The 20,578-nt window shown below is 45.6% G+C and overlaps 2 protein-coding genes across 5 annotated transcripts in view; one reads left to right on the plus strand and one right to left on the minus strand.

Moving 5' to 3' along the window:
- ak5 (adenylate kinase 5) overlaps positions 1-14,562 on the plus strand; it is a 22,230-nt gene extending 7,668 nt beyond the window's left edge. For both annotated transcript variants that reach the window (XM_008334901.3, XM_017042358.2), the window contains exons 5-14: positions 352-465; positions 3,546-3,737; positions 6,492-6,582; positions 7,513-7,586; positions 8,707-8,761; positions 9,262-9,306; positions 11,284-11,447; positions 13,118-13,240; positions 13,381-13,563; positions 13,651-14,562. In XM_008334901.3, coding sequence (XP_008333123.1) covers positions 352-465; positions 3,546-3,737; positions 6,492-6,582; positions 7,513-7,586; positions 8,707-8,761; positions 9,262-9,306; positions 11,284-11,447; positions 13,118-13,240; positions 13,381-13,563; positions 13,651-13,725 — 1,116 coding nt within the window. In that variant the 3' untranslated portion in view covers positions 13,726-14,562. The remainder of the gene's footprint in view (positions 1-351; positions 466-3,545; positions 3,738-6,491; positions 6,583-7,512; positions 7,587-8,706; positions 8,762-9,261; positions 9,307-11,283; positions 11,448-13,117; positions 13,241-13,380; positions 13,564-13,650) is intronic.
- A 160-nt stretch (positions 14,563-14,722) lies between these two features.
- Positions 14,723-20,578, minus strand: part of zzz3 (zinc finger, ZZ-type containing 3) — a 14,645-nt gene continuing 8,789 nt past the window's right edge. For all 3 annotated transcript variants that reach the window (XM_008334897.3, XM_008334899.3, XM_008334898.3), the window contains exons 4-12: positions 20,387-20,534; positions 20,179-20,291; positions 19,190-19,261; positions 18,960-19,061; positions 18,590-18,685; positions 17,737-17,886; positions 17,043-17,177; positions 16,664-16,764; positions 14,723-16,474 (exon numbers count right to left, since the gene is read on the minus strand). In XM_008334897.3, coding sequence (XP_008333119.1) covers positions 16,330-16,474; positions 16,664-16,764; positions 17,043-17,177; positions 17,737-17,886; positions 18,590-18,685; positions 18,960-19,061; positions 19,190-19,261; positions 20,179-20,291; positions 20,387-20,534 — 1,062 coding nt within the window. In that variant the 3' untranslated portion in view covers positions 14,723-16,329. The remainder of the gene's footprint in view (positions 16,475-16,663; positions 16,765-17,042; positions 17,178-17,736; positions 17,887-18,589; positions 18,686-18,959; positions 19,062-19,189; positions 19,262-20,178; positions 20,292-20,386; positions 20,535-20,578) is intronic.

Here is a 20,578-nt window from a genome sequence, read left to right on the forward strand (position 1 = left end):
TGAAGATTCTTCATCCTCATTATTAAATCATTAGTCTGTGACGTCTCACTTTGTTTCATTGGATTGCCTTAAACCAAAGCAGTTTTAATCACAGTAGCGTGTACTGCAGCGAGTTCCAGTGCCCAGGTTTGAACAAACAAACCCTCTGCATTTTTAGGAAGCAGCTTTTGAGGTTGACTTATTTGTAATAATCCGACTCCCCCTGGATCTAATAACCACTTTGGGTTTTTTTCTTTTTTTTCCAGCAGCAGAAATTATTTCTGTTGCTGACTGGGGATTAAAAGCAATAAGTGAACAGCAGCAGGAAGGAGCGCTTACGGTGAATCACGGCCACAATTTCTTTTTCCACAGGAGACGACAATAACTGAGATTAAGCAGAGGATTATGAAGATCCCGGACGCTAACGGTATCGTCATAGATGGGTTCCCCCGGGATGTGGGACAGGCCTTGAGCTTTGAGGATCAGGTGAGCCACTCTCAGATTAGCATTTTCAGATTAGCTCCAGACTCTTCATGTACCAGAGGGTAGAGTTTAGAAGTGTTTAAACACAGATGAGCTGTGAATCATTAATTTAACACCTAACAAAACATTTTCACACATCGGTGGTTCTGCAAACAGGAGGGACTGGGGGAGTTCCACGGCATCCTCTGTTGACATTTTCTCTGTTGATATTTCAGTGTCGCTTTGACTTTTAAGAGTCTTTTGACATTCAGTTCAATTCAAAGTTTGTCTTGACCAACAACTCCCTCTTCCACCCCCCTCCTCCTGCCCCTCCCGTCCTCATCTACCATGATTTCCCTGCAGTCTTAGACAGCAGTAGTCATCAGAGTGTGATTTGGACTAATACAGTGTTAGTGAATCTTCATTTCCAAATGTTCATACAGAGTCATGACACTCCTCTGTGTGTGGAGGTGCAGTAGACGTGGACCGCTGGGTTAGACCTCTCCGGCTCATCTCAGAGATTTAAATAAAGTTCAAGGTTTGAAACACTTTCATTAGAGTCTTGTGCTACTGCACGAATGGATGAAAAAAGATTCATTTATTACTGAGTTCTGAAATCACCACTCCCAGCCGCTTCATCAAATTCAGTGTGATTACACCAACTTTAGTCACTGATTAACTCACATTTTTACTTAGCGTTTGGGAACAAAGCAGTCGTTTCTACGTTATTTCCCCAAAGTGTCACAAATGTCTCGTTCAAATCTTGTTTCAATAATTCAGAACAACAAAGTGAGCTGAAGAGCTCTGTCAGTTACCAGGTCACAGTGGGGGATAAACAGGGGCTCCAGGGTTGAGATGGAACAGCATTGATAAAGCATGTATGCATAAGTCCTTCATAATTGTGTCCCGGCAACCGCTGTGTCACAGCTCGCCCTGAGCCGTGCTGATTGGCTGAGAGTGCAGAGCACAGAGGCCGCAGCCCCGGGATTTACAATTAAATTAACTTCAAACATGTAACACAAGTGTCTGCTGTGCGACTGTGGAGAAAACACAGGACAAAACAGTGGGAAGGTTCGACCAATCAGAAGCTGCCACTCACACAGCGGTCGTTGTGCGGACAACAATACCGCTGGAAGGTGTAATATTTACATTTCATTTCCTTGTATCCTCCAGCCTTGATAAACCAGATTATCTGCATCTATTATTTGGCACCAGATGCAATGACGCCACCCAGCTGCCACAGCTGGTACATCAGAGATCTTTTTTGTAGCCTACAATAAATTACTTGGGAAGGACGGTACACAACATGAAGTATGTGAATATCGGAGTTTCCTCAAACAGAGTACTGGGTCTATTAATGTTCCATGGTTAGAAAATCTTGTCATGTTTTCTCTGAATATTCGAGCAGTATTTACTGTGTAACTGTGACATATCATTAACTGGATGATGATGATGAAGATGATGATGATGAACGGGTCGTCCAGGCCGATACATCAACCAGATTGATGGTGATACGGGTCGTGAGGCGATACGGGTCGGCCATTGATCGGTTCGCTCCATCAAACTGTCAAGGTGCCGAGAAAATAATCATCCATCACTGCGCCGACGAGAGAGCTGCGGAGCTGAGCATCATGGGAATCTGTTCTCTGACATCAGAAGGAGAGACTTTCAACTTTCTTCTTTGTTGATTTAAGACTTAATTAACTGCACATTTCAAGTGCGCGCCGTTTCATCTGCCCCCTGCTGTGACATTCCTGCAGGCTGGAGAACGTGGACGCTGCCAAAGCAGCCGGTTACATCGTTACATCTGCTCTCTTTTCGCCTGAGATGACGTCAAATCGTGGAGGGAAAAAAAATGTCAAGGTGACTTTTAAAAGTAAAGAAGGAATAAATGAGTCTGACTCCCAACAACGATGTTCGTCACAAGATGATGACTGATAAATTTGACTTCAAAGACTTCAATCATCGTTACATACCGACATGTTCTCCTGCTTTGGGCCGTACTCGAAGTACTTCAACATCGAAATAGAGAGTTTTCTAAGTTGTTGGAGGAAAAGTCGAATTGGAAACAGAAGTCTGAGTTTAATTCCCAAAATGATGTGACATTTTTTAACCTCTTTTATTCCTCAACGACCTTTGTTGGTAGAACAGCAGTAACAGGATATTAGCTGTGTCCGTTTTGTCCTGTCCAGTCACAGTGTGTTTGTCCGTCCACCACTGAACATGTGTTTGGATTAATAAAGGGAATCAAGCGCTGCGGCGCTTCCTTCCAGGCAGCGGCGTCTCTGAGGGCAGTGCCAGCTGTCAGCTAGGTTACTGTGATCAAACAGGTGGCTCCTGTGACAGTGTTGGTTCCTGGGTCAGGAGTGACGTGACGACAGGTTGGTCCCAGGACGAGGACTGTGTTGACCCAGGCTGGGAAAGTACACGGATGTTACTTCATGAGAAATACTATGGTTCCTTGATGTCAACATGTTAGAAACAAAGGACTGACCACAGCTTCATCACTGTTCTGATTGGCCGCTGTCTCATCATAATGACACAAGCTGCAAGAAGAAGAAAAGAAAAGTGTAGACTTTTGACTTCAGTCTCACTGTCTCCCCCTGGTGTTGTTACAGATGATGACACATCTCACCTCATCTCGTAACTACCAGTTTACTGGTTGTACTTCATAACTGCTTTGTGAACCTGTGTGATTGTTGTGGTCGTGTTGAGCTCACGATGAGTCATGATTCACACAGAGAGAGAATGTGAGGATCTGCACCTGGTCTCTAAATAGAAGAACCCTCCCCCGTCTTCCCCCTGAAGGTGGGATTGTGTGCGTTCTCTGTTTTTGTTGTGATTGTGGCTGAAATAAAGAGCCACGGTGTGCAGCTGTGAGGACAGTATCCTCAGTTTGAGTCACACTCTCACCTGAACAGACACTGATCTTTTCAAAGCCTCTCACCAGACCCCACTTTGTCCTGGAGTTAATTCAAATCTAACACTGTGACCCGAGTCCAAAAGTTTGAAAATTGCCAGTGACCCTGCACCAGCTGAGTGGTCAGCTCAGGTCATGTGATGAAAACATCCAAACACTGTCTGTTTCCCCCTCATCTTTTCAGATCTGCACTCCTGACCTGGTCATGTTTCTGGCCTGCACCAGCCACCGTCTGAAGGAGCGGCTGCAGAAGCGGGCGGAGCAGCAGGGGCGACCGGACGACAACCCCAAGGCCATCGAACGCCGTCTGACCAACTTCAAACAGAACACCATTCCTCTGGTCCAGTACTTCCAGGAGAGAGGCCTCATTGTCACGGTAGGTGGATCACTGGGTCAGCGGGGATTATTTCAGATTAAGATTTGGAAGAGATTCATTTTTGCCAACAAACGCTCCTCGTGCAGAACGACGGCGTTAGAACGTCAGTGATGACACGGAGCGTGGAACAAATGTCATCAGTTTCAGATGCTGATTATTCTGGATGTAAACACAGGGAATGGTGGGAGAATAGAGAGCCGTGGTGATTGGACCACAGAGATCACAGAGCAGCATCTGGTTACCCTGTTTGTGTGGAGGGGGGTTATGTGGGGGGGTGTTAATGGAGGGGGTGGCATTGGTTCAATAGGAAGTGGACGGACTCTCCATTTGTGATGGTTATTGATTTGTCTGAGTCTCAGAGCTGCGTCGTCTCAGCAGCGGGGGGGGGGTGAGCAGCAGGTTGTTTACAGAGACGGAGACGATGATGAAGACGACGATGATGATGAAGATGATATTCCTGATCTTCACTGTCTTAAACAAACAGCTGTTTATCACTGGACAAATGCATGGACTGACCAGGTCATCTCTGACACTTATTACATTTTAAATTACATTCTGATTAGACACACACACACACACACACACACATCCCTCATGCTTCAGTAATTTTCTCCTCAATACTCCCTCATTAATGAATGCTGCAGTAAACACTGAGGCCTAATTGCTGCGACTCGTGAGAGCGAACATTCTGCCTTCATTTCAAATGTCACATCTAATATTGAAAGACACGACGGTGGAAAAGAGCAGCCGCAATGAGTCACTGCTGCACCGCGTCTCAACGTTGACTTGGAATGGCAGGACTGTGGACACACACACACACACAGACGTCGTCTGCATTTTTCTTTTTTTTAATTTTCTCTGTAAAAAAGTGACGACAACACAAACGGTTGTTCTTTGACGGAGGAAACCAGAGACGTGTGGACACAGAGATCTGAGACGTGAGATGACAGAAGAGTTTGTTGTGGCCCAGATTAAAGTAATGTTGTCGTTCTAGAAGAAGAAAAAAAAGAGGAGCGCTCTAATTAAAGGTTCCCTCAGAGACTTCAGCTCCACATGTACTGATAACACACAGGTACAAACAATGTCTCACACACACACACACACACACACACACACCGCACTTCCTGCACGTGTCTCCGCTCTCTCTCCTGGGGATCGTTATTCCTTCATTAGTCGTGGAATATAAATGAGACACAGGCACAAACAGCTGACTTGGTGTCAGAAAATGACAAATATTGGATGAATTTAAAGCTGAGGTAGTTTTTTTTGTTTGTTTGTTTTTGAGTGATAAACCTATTTGAGAGGTTGGGTTCTGTTTTTCCTTCGGCGTTTTCCTTAGCTACTGTGTAGTTTTGCTAATGAACTGTTGACTGAGTTTCAGGTTTTTCTGAAACCTTTTTGTTTGTTTGTTTCACTCTAGTTCTGATAACAGGCTAACCTTTAGTTTCTGTGCTATAGCTGAAGCTAAATGAGCCGATAATAAGGACTAAAGAATGCAACATGAAGCAGCTGAACTCATACGTTATTTAACGTATTCACTGTTGTAGTACACTGTAGTACATGTGAAGGATCCTTCAGTGACATTGAAGAGTTCTTCATGCAGCCTCTGAAGACTCTTATGAGAATAAATGGGATGTGACAAGGGCCCCCTGCTGGAGGAGGAAGACATTTCCACTGATGCAGTGTCTGATGGGAGAATTCTTCACCTCATCTCAGATTCTTCTACTGCAGTTCCAGTCAGAGGTCAATGACAACCAGCAGCAAAGGATTTACTGGAGGTCATGATGTCGCTCTCTTTGGTAATTCAAAGGATTTACTGGAGGTCATGATGTCACTCTCTTTGGTAATCGGTGCTCTACAGAGCCCTGACTCGCGGGGCTGTACACCTCCGCCCTTAAAGAAAGGCTTTTTATACAAATTTTAAAAGATTTAGTGGAATTTTTGACACACAGTCAAGACAGAGCACAATCAGCTGCAGTCCGTCTTCCTCCTCCTCGTCCTCCCTGGTATGCTCGCCATCAGCTGTGGTGAGAAGAGGAGGACGATGAAGAGGAGTCCACTTTAATCACTTCCCTCTTCATTCACTTCACGCTCCATTTGTGAACAATATAAATGCAGAACGCGGCTGACGTCTGGCAGCGAGCGGTGGACGATAACTAATGTAGCGCCGTGTGAGTAAACGTCCTGCTGCGTGTTGAAGCTCCACAGACCAGAGCTGGTTCCTCTGTGTTTGATCTTCTAACCAGCCTCAACACCAGTGTCACAGCACCTTAAATCTAACCACGCACGGCTGTAATACTCGTCATGTTTGAGGTTAAGGTCATGACATTTGGTTTCCTTCAAAGAGTTAATTTTATTCCTGGTGGATTTCTGAGTCAGTGTCGGCGTCTCTGTGGAACTAATGATTTTGACCTTTGACTTCGTCCTGGTTTTAATGACATGGAGACTTAGTGTGTTGGTCATGTGACGCAAATGTCGTCTCCCATCCACATAATTCATCTTCACAAAGTCACATCATGACTGTCAACTGGGTTTGGGTCCAGGACCACATCACTACGGCAGTGTGAGACCATGAATACTTCACAAGACTCTGTCCATGGTCCAACAGTAGGACCACTGGACCATGGACAGAAAGACCAGTCACCTTTTGACTGTAAGACAAAAGCAGCAACAACTTCATTTAACATGTTGTGTTTTTTTTGTTTTTTTTTCAGTTGGATTTCATTTAACATGTTGTGTTTTTTTTTTTTCCAGTTGGACGCCGACCGAGACGAGGAGGAGGTTTTCTGTGACATCAGCATGACTTTGGACAACAAGCTGTTTTCCTCCAAAGAACCGACAGCAGGTGATGTAGTAAAGGCTCAGTGGATTCTCTATCCAGATCCACAGTAAAAACCAGGAGAAGAAATTTAATTCTTTTTTTTAGATGTCAGCCTTTCTGCCCCTGAAGGGCATTTAGATTCTTTTCAAGGGAAATTTAATCAAATATTTCTAATCTTTTCTAATCTTTCAGTCAGAGCCACAGAAACTGCTCCAGTAACAGTATCAGTTTCATCTGAGTCTGTTTGTCTGTGAAGCAACATGATCCCACCACTAACCCACCACTAACCGACCACTAACTCACCACTAACCGGCCACCGTCTGGTGTAAATATAATTTACATGAAGAAAGAGAAAAAAGCAGAAATGATCCTAAAACATTTCTCACCAGCAGCTTCTGACTGGTTACCATGAGGGTTGTCATAGCAACCGCTGTCGAAGAGTTAGTCCTGCTTGGTTCACAGATTCACAGAAACAAAAAGGTTAGGCTGAGTCTTTGATCAACACATCCACACGTCTGGGTTTGAAATAAAATCAAATAAAACATTTGATCAAAACACGCTTTGTTTGGACCAATATCAAAGATGGAAGATGAACTGGGCTTTGGTGAGATTAGGAAAACTGACAAACATGATGAACAAGGACCGTGACGAACATGACGATGTCGGTGACGGAGCAGCAGGGGGCAGCGATCAGGGACGTTCTGATTCAAATCTGGGAAGATGTGGAGATGTTTGTCCACCAGTGAGTGGATAAAAAGTGAGGGATGTGGACCTTTTCAGGGGCTCCAAATTTCAATAGTTCCTTAAATTTAGAACCACAGAGAAACTCTCAGGGATAAAGAGCAGGATTTTCCTCCAACACAGACATGAGTCACAGCGGAGTCTCAGTGGGAAACCAGTTGAACAGATTCACTCTGACGTCTGACGATGGTTCTCCTTGTTTCTGGTCCTCAGGTCCCAGTGAGTTGGACCTCAGTCTCCTGGGAGAAACCAGCGCTCTGGCAGACGTCGCCTACAAGTACAGCGAGGTAAGAGGACCGTGACTCCCACCTGCTGGCAGTGAGGGAGCGTGATTGTGTGATCAGCACCAGGGGAAACTGCACTTCTCACCTGGTATCCATGTCTTATTTTTGGAACTTCAAACACCTGCAGAGTCACTCAGGTCTGAGCCTGGAATACTTCAATGACTTCAAGGGTGAAGCTTTAGATCAATGACGCAGAGACTCAAATGTTGGCTCAGGCCAGTAAAATATTCAGTAGTTCAGTTAACAACATTAACAGTTCATTAAAGACGCCGTCTTTAACCTGTCAGTTCTATCGGAGGCTGTGATTGGCCCACAGAGCTCCAGCCAGTTCTAACTCTGAGCTCCGACGTCAACCCTTCCGTCGTTTCAGTCTGTGTCGGCTCAGTGTGGTGGGGTTGAAAGACCTCCTGCTGCGTCACCTTCACACTCCCACTGGATTTCTGTCTGTCATTAGTTTGAGTTGACGGAGAGTTTGAACTGAATCCACTGCAGAAGTCTGTGAGGTTAAAGGAGGGCTAGGGAAATCTGCACATCTTTAACATGGACGCTGGTGATTGGGCAGAGAACATGTCGACGTGAGCAAAAAAAGAAAAATGCAGGATAACTGAAAAAAATGATTTTCATTTTAATTAATACATGAAAGTAATTGGAGAAAAACGTAAGAGTTATTTCACCAGTGGGGGGCGCAAAAAAGGTCTCTGCTGTCAACAGCTTTAAAAATCCTCTAAAAATTAAGTTAGAGTTTTATGAAATGAAGTTTTAATAATTTCCATCTGTGACCAGATGTAAAATAATCTTCAGACCTGAGGAGATGAACCACAGAGGCCTGGAGCAATGACACCTGGGAAATAATTTAGGACTGGGTCAGTGGGAAACCGCAGGGAGAAACAGATGTCGTGATTTTGTCCTGAAGCAGATTTTCTTTCTGCTCCAGTTTGACTCAGACATGTTTGTAGATGAAATCTTTGACTGGCTGATCCACTCCTTCCTGCTCAGACCAGATGGCTTTAAAGATTCTTCCAAATCCCAGTGTTAAAGAGAATTAAACTGATCCACGCGCAAAGATGCTGCACTTTTTAAAAAGTTTTACGGTAACTAACGAGACTCTGTGGTGTCTTCACAGCTGGATGATGAAGAGGAGGAGGAGGAGGTGGGCTTCGCTGAAGGAGCAGCAGAAGGTGAGTTCAGGTTCATCAGGTTCATCTCAGCATCGACCGTTTGTTTCACTGGAACGACAGGATTTTACCGACGTCCCTTCATAAAGCTGGAGCTCTGTCTTTGTCGTGTGTGTCTGTGTGTGTCTGTGTGTGTGTTGCACTGATTGCATAACAGCAGTGGAAGCCATTTTCTGCAGACTGTCAGATCTGATGTTATCTCATGGGTAAAGGACAAGGAGGAAGTAAGAAGGAGAGCAGAAGAAGGAAAGAACTACCAGACGTTACATGACTGGTTCCTGTTGTGTGTCTGGGTTTTTATGACTGAACGTCTTCAGAGTTCATTTTTAAAATAGATTTTCTTCAAGGTCATTTCTATCTGCAAATACTCAACAAGTACTTTTCTGTGTCCGTGTGTGTGTGTGCTCATGTACTGTACATGTACTGTGCAGTAGTATTATCTCAGTGAGAGCCAATCAGCTGCTCAGGATAATCTCTTTATTTATTGTCTTTATTTCTGACAGGTTTTTGCACAGAACACAGGAAACCAAAGGTCATCTTTGTGCTTGGTGCGTAACACACACACACACACACGACACTTCACACTCATCACAGTAATGAGCAGCTGCAGAACGTACAATTAAAGCAGCCCCGAGTTTTACACACACAGATACACAAGTGAAAAGTCAATGTTTTTGAGGACACGTCGTCCACAGACGTCTGTGAGGCTGGGACTGAGTGAAGTAAAAAAAAAAGAAAGTCACTTGAAAAACGTGTGACTTTTCACGTCCTCCCGTCTTTAGAGACAATGTCAGAGTTGTTCTTAGAGTGAATGTGTTTTTAGATCATGGTTTTCTCCTGGACTGCAGGTCCATTAAAACCATTTAAGTCTCATTATTGTCATTATCTTTTTTGTTTTTACTTTCCATATAATCACCTCCTGTCAGGTCCAGACTCATTCTCCAGCCTGGAGACAGATTCTCTAAAACTCCCTGAATAATCAAGTCAAATCACCAAGACTGTGAACACGGTCAGATCAGAGACGTGTCCTCCTGACCCCTGGTGGACAGGTGGGGGTCGTCTCCTGTCAGACCCGTCCTAAAGTGAGTGACAGATTCTGTCTGGACGACACAGTCTGAACGTGTCCTGTCTCAGCCGCGTCTTCAGAGTGAACAGTACTGCAGTACTATCAGAGTGAACAGTACTGCAGTACTATCAGAGTGAACAGTACTGCAGTACTATTAGAGCTACTGTAGCTGTGCCATTAGAAGGTTCACAGTACTGACAACAGTACCGACAACAGTACTGACAACAGTACCAACAACAGCACTGACAACAGTACCAACAACAGTACCGACAACAGTACCGACAACAGTACCAACAACAGTACTGACAACAGTACCGACAACAGTACTGACAATAGTACTGACAACAGCAGGAACCAAAACAGTTGGAACTGTTAAAGTTAAAGTAATTATTTTCTATTACAGCTAAAAAAAATTGTTTCATTTTCTACAAAAGAGGCTGTAAACTCCGTGCTGTGGTTGTTAGAGGTACTGCGTCTGTGATGATTTAATGAGTTTCTCTGCTCCTCCGTCAGAACACCAGGTCATTATTTGAGGAGGTGAAGAGGATGTTTTCATATCAAGTGATTCTTTCACTTCTCCTTCCCCTGCCTTTTTTTTTTCTCTAACTTCACGGTCGTCTCCCGGTGAGACCGCCGCTCCGTTAGTCTGTGCTCTCTGAGGGAAATGGTAATGAGGACGTGTGTTTTTTTAGACGGGCAGAGAGCAGCAGAGAGCAGCAGAATACTGATGAAGACTGAGTGTTTCACAGCTCCAGGCTGGAACCTCAGGGTAAATCTAGGACCAGAACCAGAACCAGAACGAATACTTTGAACAATTACACGTGGATACTACGTACAGTATTCACAGCACACGATACATTAGCAGGACAAGGCTTTAGAAATAAAATGTTAGACACAAATATGAGGAAGAAAATTAGAATCATTTTTCAAAATAAAGCACCGTTCACACTGATAATGAATAAATCATAAGGGTTAGGGTTCATAGATAATTCTCCCCAACACCAAACTACAGTCAAACTTGAATGTGTTTTTGTGATGATCACTCCATCATCTCACCATCAGGTTTTATAAACACAACAGGGAACTAACAGCAATTACAAATATAATGAACATCCGACTCCTCCAAACCAACAGAACCTGCAGCCGCTCTGTTTCATATCACTTTAATTCTTCCCTCATCACTAATTCCACTCCAACAGCCTGACTCCCATCCTCTCCCCCGTCCTCCCCCACTCACATCAGACTCACTGGTTTGTTTCACTCACGCTCCTCAAACAGCGAATTAAAAAATAGAATTTGTGAGTTCCAACTGGTCATCGACACTGAAGTCTTCCTGACGTCACTCATGTTCCTGTCACTGAACAGAAGCGTCAACACGACCACGAGGTCTAACAAACAGAAGCGTCAACACGACCACGAGGTGTAACAGTAGAAATGCTGTGTGTGTGTGTGTTTCCAGGGGGTCCAGGGTCAGGGAAGTCGCTCCAGTGTCAGCGGATGGAGGAGAGGTTCGGCCTACGTCACATGACTTTGGGTGATTTGCTGTGTAACGAGCTGCAGTCGCAAAGTGAACGAGGGCGCCACCTACGGGAAATGCTGGAGGGAGGAGAGCAGCTGCCCAGGGTCAGTGCAGCACACTTAAAAAATACAGGGTTTTTTTTTTTTTTTTTTTAATTTTAAAGGGCAGTTCTGATGTTTCTCTGACAGGAACTCACGGTTTTTAAATGTTAATTAAGAACTGGTCTGTGTTTCTGTGACTTTTTGACTCATTTACAGGTTTAAACCTTTAAAGATCATAATGTCCTGCAGCCGGTCTTTGTCACAGACACACATTTATAAATATATCATATATTATACAGATTATATACACATATATACACAGACAGACACTGAAGGAATCTGCTTTTATATGTGTATATATATATTACTTTCTATCAGAGGATATTTTGTGATTGGTTGTAAGTTATTACCAGTCACCCAGAGGTTGTCACACAGCAGACATGACGAGTCGATAAAAATCAGTAAGAACTCCCTGAACCGGGGATCAGCTCTTTGAGAGTAAACAAACGTCCTGGTTCCTGCGGCGGTCGTGTCCCGACTTGACTGACTTGAAAAACAAGACTATTCTTATGATCCGTGTGGATGGAGTTTAACTGGAGTGACTGTGGGAAGAATCTGATCCAGAGTCAGGGGGCCTGAGCTGACACAGGAAGTACATCCTGTAGGTCGCTGTGACCTCATCAGTCTTAGCGCTGACGTTCCTCGGTCTCACATGTCGACTGTAAGAGGAACAGACCCACGGCTGCTGCTCTGATCAGATCTGGAGTCACTCTGGTTTCACTTGAAATAAATCAAAAAACCAGACTCAGCCGCCGACCTTTGACCTTTCCACTGGCTCTAATGACATTTCGTGAAAAATGAGGAAATAACTCTCAGCCTGCAGCGTATTCTTTGTTGGAGGTGAACGAGAAAAAAAACAATGAGCTAATGTCAGACCACGACCACACAGTGGGAGGGCGGTTAAAGCCTCTGCCTTACAGCAAGAAGATGAACGGGCAGCATCAGGTCTTAGTTTGCCAATGATCTACACACAGTTTCTGCTAACTGGTTCAAACACCGTTTCTGCCAAGTTTCAAAGTTTGGTACAATTAGACTCTGGATGTTTTGAAGTCTGACCAAGTGAAACCAAAGACACTTCAATTCACACACGCAGATTTACTTCAACTCCCTCTGGAGTTTTTTAAACAAAGCTCAGCTGTTCCAGCTTCTCTCGGCACATTCAGGTCACGTCCACTGAGCTGTCGGTCTGTGTGTGGGGTGTGGAAGGTTTGAGGGGGGGGGGGGGGGGGGGGGGGGGGGGGGGGACTCTGATGAGTAATCCCACCCTGGGATTACCTGAGTGCACAAACAACAACAGCGTAGAGAGAGAGAGAAACGCTGCCGGAGCGTGAGAGACGTGAACACGGACAGAGCTGAAAGTTGGATTTGGAAAAATGTTACTGTTCTGTTGCCTGGCAACACAGGAAGTGCAATTTAACATTCACTGTCAAGTGAAATCTCTCAGCAGCCGTCGACTGGTGGTCTGTCCACATGGACAAGGCAGCGAGGAAACCGCTGAAGCAAAGAACAAAAATATCTCACTTTATACACAACAGAATAATCTCATCTTAATCTGTAATCCTGATCAATTAATCACGATTAATCCGTATGAATCAACATTCCTAAATATGACAAGAGACGCGTGTTTTTCCTGAGTGCTTCTGGAACAGTAAAGGTGTGTGTGTTTCATTTAGGACACACTCCTGGAGCTTCTTGGTGATGCTGTGGCAGCGTCCGTCCACCAGAGGCCGGGGAGAGGTCTGGTCATCAGTAGCTTCCCCAGAGACCTGCTGCAGGCGGAGGAGTACGAAGCCAAGGTCAGTGCACGACACCGACAGGACCGGACGTAAGACTGAGGTTGACTGCCAGACGACAGTCACACAGTCACACACACACGCTCTGACTGTGAAGGAGTAGAGGTTCAGTTCCATCGGTTCCTCTGGTCTGTGTTGTTCAGGTGGCTGATCCCAGTGCGGTTCTCCTGCTGAGCTGCTCGCCCAAAACCCTGTCCACTCGTCTTCAGTGCAGACGCAGGTCCAGCACAGACAGAGACAGCGCCACACACAGGACGCTAGAGAGTTTCACCGACAACAGCCAGGAGGTGGCGGCCTACTATCAACGCAAGAGGCTCCTGCACACGGTAACAATGTCACATGGTGCAGCTCAAAGGTGCTGGGATGGTTATTAGATTAAATGTCTCTCTCTCTCACTCTCTCTCTGTCTTCAGATCGATGCTGAAGGTTCACCAGACGAGGTCTTCACCCAGATCCTCCAGGCCCTGGAGTCCAGTTCCATCTTCTGAAAATCTACCAACAGTCAAACACGATTCATGCCAAACTTTTGAGCTCATCGAGGATTCTGTCTCTCATATTTTCTTCTCTCTCTCTCTCTTCTCTGCTGCTTCACTATAAAGGAAACTCAAACCATAGATTCTGTATATGAGATGGAGCCAGGTGCTGCAGGTAGATCTGAGGCAGTTAGAACTGTTTACAGAAGATAGAACCTATCTTTACCTTAGAGTTTAAAACGCTTCGACGCTTCATAAACAACCATAAAGAACGTTCATCTTTAATTCATGGTCTAAACCAGTGCTTTGAGCTGAACCTCGTAGCTACGTCATGTTCTTATACACCGTCTATGAGTCCCACTCGTCACCTCCTCCACCAGACACGACCCTGTTTGACCTTCAGTGATATGCATGCCTCACCTGATGTTTTAAGATCCCTTCATCACTCAGTTAAATCTCTCTCTCTCTATCGCTCTCTCTGATTGGTCACACTCTGCAGCAGCTTCCTCCATCTCTCTCTCTCTCTCTCTCTCTCCTGCTTCCTTCAACCTGCCATATATTTTATCTGTACAGTGAAGCTGCCAACTTGTCAGACTGAGGCTGAATAATTAGCATCTCCTGTTGTGACTGTGAGCCACCAGGACGGAAAGTAAAAAGTAAAAAAAAAAAAACGCCAGCGTCCGTTCACAGCGAGATGGCATGCACTGACCAGCGTCCATGTTTGAACTGCCTTTCTGTGCACGTCTGAGTATCACAACAATATACTGCATTTGTTTTCAGGCTTATCGTACAAGTGCTTGTTCCAGTCTGGTCTTCAACACTCAATAAAGACAGTGACATTTGCTAAGTGGAGGACTTCTCTCTCTCTCTCTCTGTGTCTGTCTGTCTGTTTGTTCACTATGTGCCTGAAATGTGATCCGGCGGCGCCCTCTGCGGGTGAAAAAAGTCACAGCAAGTATTTCATTAAACGTAGCACCAATAAAACAACAGATAAACCAAATGTAGAAAAGCCTTATTTTCACATACTTTTATTTCCACGTTTCTCCTCTAGCATTTTTTTTACATTTTTTTACATAAGAACAGACAGAACATCAGATACCGAAGCTGGGAAAACATGGGGTCGGGGGCATTTGGGGAACAAAAACCATACAAACTGGTGTCTACTCAAGCACAACAAAATCTATGTGTATAAAAGTGTGGGTCGTTCCACTGTGGAGGCACCAACCACAACCTCAATTATTCTTTTTTTTTGTTTTAAATAGATCAATAAAAATACAATCTTTTAAACTGACATTTTTCCTCTTCAGAGTGTGGGCCGGCAAAATTAAAGATCTAGAGGTGCGATGACGGGATCAACGATGGAGGACGACGTGGGTGGATGGCACCACGCAGACGAGGGAGACGGTTTGAGGCCCTCAAGTAACAATTTTGGATTTTTTTTTCTTCTTTGTTTTAAAAATGGCACACAGCAACTAGCACTGGCTACTTCTTCACCATATACTTGGACACTCAACAGAACGAACGACAGTGTAAATCAATGGGAACAAAAAGAAGAGAACAGAAGGAACCAAAGGACAGATGTGAATCTTTAGTCTCTGCCCTGGATGCTGTAGTGCTTCACGTCTTAGTGGATGGAGGGACGAGGAGAAAGAAAACTGGTGTGACAACAGTGTGTGTATGTGTGTGTGTGTGTGTGTGTGTGTGTGTAAGAGAGTGACGTTTGTGTGGAGGTGGTAAAGACAGCTTGGTGTTGAGACGTGGTAGATGTTTTTTTGTTTGTTTGTTAGCAAATAAAGGTCTGTCTAAAGAGGAACTCACTCCAGAACGTTCCTGGATGTGGACCCGTCCCGGCGCAGCCTCTCAGGGAGGAGGAAGCTGCGGATCATAAATACTCAGTCTACAGATGTCTACCTAAAACATTTGTTTCACTCTTGCTTAGTACAGAGACCACTTACACACTCTCTCTCTCACACACACACACACACACACACACACTCATACATTTAAAAACAGTCCGTGTGTTTTTTGGGTTGATGACTTCACAGTCCACGTGGACCACAAACTGGTGGGCCACACGTCTCCGTTCAACCAGACTGATCGTCAAGTCTCCAGTTCTGAAGCAGCAGGGAGGTGAATGTAGGGTGATGACACAGAGGAGCAGAGGAGAGGAGAGGAGAGGAGGAGTCGTCCTCCAGGAGTCCCAGAGCTCGGGAATGTCGGTGTGTGTGTGTGTGTGTGTGAGTCTCGTTTTTTCTCGTTTGTTTTTCTTTTAAATAGTGTTTTGTTGTTTTAAACCACAGATCCACTGATTAACCTGGCTGAAGTGAAGCGTGGCGCCTTAATTCTTTAAGGAACCAACATGGCCGCCCGATGCTTGAGTCAGGGAGGCCAGTTAACCAACAACCCCCCCTCCCCCATGATTATCATCATCATCATCATCACCAGCAGCAGCAGCAGCAGCAGGGCTGTGGTCTGCTCTCAGGCCCCGGCTGGTTGCCTGCCTGCTTGCTGGCTTTCCTACCTGGCGGTGGGTTGAGCTGATTTCTTGGACTTGGAGGATGGAGCCATGCACAGAGTGGTCTGTGGGAGCCTGGAGCTACAGGGCCGCACGGGCCCCTGTCATCTGTTGGCCGGGTAGTAATTAGGGTCCAGGTAGTTGTAGCCGGCGCTCTGAGGCAGGCAGTAGTCTCTGTCCAGGAAGCTGTCTGCCTGGTTCACAGGCTCCAGGTGATGGTTGGGTTTGTGGGTCTCTGTCTTGAACAAACTGACGGAAAACCAGGAAACGACAAAAGAAATGAGAATTAAAATTGTATATTATTTTAATGAAGTCCTTTTTCAGTAACACTTCTGTGGTGAACACTAATGTGAATATCTGAGGAAGAAAGGACGAAGTGAAAACTGGTGACGTGATTGGTCCGTCCCTGATGGCGAGGACGGAGGTGGGTGAACTCACCAGTCGGAGCAGTTGGAGCAGAAGTCCACAGCGTTTTCTGGGGGGCAGTCCAGACAGTGCCACCGCACTCCCTGGATGGGCTCCATCCCACAGACGTCACACTGCACACAAGGAAACACACACACACACACACACATTAAAAACACCTCGATGCCTTCGACTGTAGGTAAGTATTGTATTTCCTCTGACTTTTAACAAAACAAACAACAAGGGGTTTAATCAACTCCTGGTTCACGGACCCGTCTTGGTCTCGTGGTCTGAACTAAACATCAGCTTCTACACCACATGTTAAATCTATCGTCCAAAAATAAAACCAAACAACTATCAATCATTTCTTCTGGTCTTTCCCACGAGTGCAGAGACTGAGCTGCGTCTTCACCTTGAAGCCCACGTGTCGAACGGCAGCCTTGTCCTCCTGCATCTCCTGGAGCTTCTGCTTTTTCAACCGCTTCAGCTCCACCAGCTCTTTGTATTCTGGCAAACTTCTCAGCTCCACAGGTACACCTTCGTCATCCTGCAGTCCAGAAACAGACAGACAGACGAGGAAGAGGAGGAGGAAGAGGAGAAACAAGGAAGATCAGTGATTGGTATCAAGACAGGAGACAGAAACATCTGTCCAATCAGATGATGATCTTCATCTGCTGACACAGATCTGGTCGCTGTGACTTTTCCTTCACGCTGGCGGCGTCACATATTCTGTTAATGTGCCGCAGCCAATGTTCTCACCAGGAGGCAGTGAACTGGTTTCTCCTTAAAGGTTACTGCTATCACAGGAGGGGGGAGGGGCGGGGGGTGTCAGCACTTTGATAAGGGTGAGTTTGTGCAGCTCAAACAGAGCAGAGTTCATAAAAGTGGAGCCAACACCATGGTGGGCGACGAGGAGAAGAACCTGAAATCCTTATTAAAATAAAACCTTGTTGTTCATTATTTCCTTTTGATTTACTTCAGGTATTTTTTTGGTTTAGAACAAATTTGATTGAACTAAAGTAAAAGTTTGATTGTTTGATTTTTTTTTTCTGAGGAAATTTTTAAGAAACTAAAAAAGAAAAAACACGATACGATGGCGGACCGACCGAGTCGTCAGCTGTGTGGTCCTGCAGGCTGCCGTAGTACGCCGAGCGCTCTTCATCGTCCTCCATGAAGACGGGAGGATCGTAGGAGGTCATGAAGGTGGAGGGTCGGTACAGGTGCTTGTTCAGGTGGTGCTGTCTCTTGTTGGAAGCCTGGAGGACAGAGACACGAGACATCGGTGCTGGAACATCAGCGAACACACAGACATACAGGTAAAGAGTCCTGGAGATGTAAGAAACCACAGGTCAGCTGACCTCTGCAGCACGCTCCGATGTTTGGACTGGACCAGGATCTGACCTCATAATCAAATCTAAATCTAAATCAAACTGACCTGGAGATGAACCAAAAAGCCAGTTCCACATAAGAGTTTCTCACCGTTTGAACACAGATTCCTCCATTTGTCATTTACATTTAAAAACAAGACGACGTTCAGACTGGTCAGTGACAACAACAAGACCCAAAAAGTCCTGAAAGATTCAGGAGTCACCGACGCCTGACTTGAACCCCGGGAGGAAAATCAACATCGAGGATCGAAGAAGACGGATGTGGAGCACAGATCCAGGAATAAAAGTGAGCTGGAGGTCATTGTCGGTAACAAATGGTCTCAGGTTCCTCAGGATCTGGTGTCTGGCCATGAATCAAGTACTGATGCTACAGACACTGGTACTGATGGGGGTTCACTCAGTTATTTATCTGACTGTAACAACCACACAACCAGACCAAGAATCTCAGAGTGATTCGACGCTGACATTATTTTGTGTCCCACGGTATTAAAGGGCGATGTCACAGGTTTGGAGCAGGACACATGTTGACCTTTATGTTGACCCTTCACCCATCACCCGTCGGCGGTCTTACCTTCTTGGTGTACATGCACAGGTTGGGCGTCCGTCCAGGAACAGGGATTCCAGCCTTTGTCAGTTTGATGAAGTACTTTTGAACCCGACTGGCAACCTGGAAGGATGTAACAGGAAAACCACTGCGTTAATGATTTTTCGGTGGAGGAGCAGCTGCTTCCAGTAATTGAGGTCTCTCACACACACACACACACACACACACTCATACAGGGCGTGCTGAGGGTTTCAGTTATTTTCCAACCTTTGCCTCACAGCACCAGTGCAGTCTGTTGTGTTGTGACCAACTGACGGTTCACAGACGGCCGGCAGCACGCCGTCACTTCGGTCCATTAACTCAGTTCACCTTGATGCTCTCTCTCTCTCTCTCTCACCTGTTTGGCTGTTCGATTCCCCAGCTCATCAGCTATCTTCTGCCACCTTCTGGACTCAATTTCCTCCGGAGGGAACTTGACGAGAAGCTGTTCCAGTTTTTTCTGGAGAAGACAGGCGGAGCGCCAGTAAAAATCAAAACTCTACAAAATGCTGTTTTAAATAACAGAAAGACTTTTGTTTCATATCCACGTCAGGCCCCGATGACGTCCCGTCAAAGTCAGAGACCCACCTGTTCCTCCACCGTCCACAGCTGGTTGAACGTGTCAGGTTTGTTTGGGTGACAGATCCTCCCCCTGATCATCTGTCAAAAACACACAGATGTGACAATTGATTAATAAAAAATGGATTCACTCCACGGCTGCACGTTTGACAGACTCCAGTCGCAGCCGTCAAAGATGACGAGACCTGAGTGGAGGGGGGGGGAAACAACAACAACAACTCTGCCGTCAAACAGAAACCTCTTCAGAATTCAGACAGTGTCGTCGGGGAGGGAGGAATTTAAAGGACGGACGACGTGCACAAACATTGGAAATCTGTTTGTTCTGTTTGTACCGTCTCATCGAGACAATGAAAACTGAAACATTACTGCCGATGTATTCACACACACACACACACACACCGTAATAAAGAGGTGTGGGAGAAGAAGCCTCTGATGTTTCCATAGAGACCGTCTTCTACACTGGCACTAATGTTGCACAGGAAGACAATTAGAGCCACTGATGACAACGGAGGTCTGTGGGAACGCTGCTGTGAACGAAGAGCTCAGTCGACTCACTGCTGATTATTGATGATTACGTTGGTTATTTTAATGTTTAAATACAGAGGGGGGAAAACGGCTCGTTATTAAGTTTTCACATCTTATTAACTGAATATTATTCACTTGAAAAATTAAAGAATCCTGTCTTGATATAAGGAGAGGCTCAAAGTTAAGATATTCACAGAAATAAGTGAGTGAACAAGGAAATAACTGCTGCTGCTGCAGGGTTTTTATGACCATATTTGGTTGTTAATAAAAAATCTGCAGCAGTGGAATTAACAACTGCTTTGTGTCCAACTGTTAAAAAGTGAAGATGTGAGAAAGAACGCAGCAGCAGCAGCAGCAGCAGCAGCAGCAGCAGCAGCAACAGTTGTACCATTAAACTCCTACAGAGTGATGTCACTTGTGAGGGTTGCCAGGTTTGTCCTATGGCAACCAGCATGTATGCTGCAGCTCCTCACCTGTGTTTGCCCTCCATTCTCCAGAGCGTCACTCGTGGGGAGGGAGGAGTACATGGTGGAGCACTCGCCCTCCTTCTTCGGCTCCACAGGACTGCTGGGTCTCGCCGGCAAACCTGAGGATGGGGAAACGATAACTTTAGAAACAAGGCAGCGGTGGTGACGACGACAACAACCAGTCCACCTCCATGAGCCCTGAAGTCGTACGTGCCTTTGTCAAAGATCAGCTTCAGACGCCGTGTTTTGCGCTTCTTGTCGCAGAACTCCCTCTCAAAGTCGCTGAGTCCTGAGGTGTACTGTTCCCAGGAGATCTCAGGGAGCTGGACGACTCGCTGAGGACACGGCAGGCCCAGGTTCTCCTGGAGGACAGGAGTGGAAGATCAACTCATGACATTCTACAACT

Source organism: Cynoglossus semilaevis, chromosome 20, assembly GCF_000523025.1.
Source record: "Cynoglossus semilaevis isolate Cse_v1.0 chromosome 20, Cse_v1.0, whole genome shotgun sequence".
NCBI lineage: Eukaryota > Metazoa > Chordata > Actinopteri > Pleuronectiformes > Cynoglossidae > Cynoglossus > Cynoglossus semilaevis.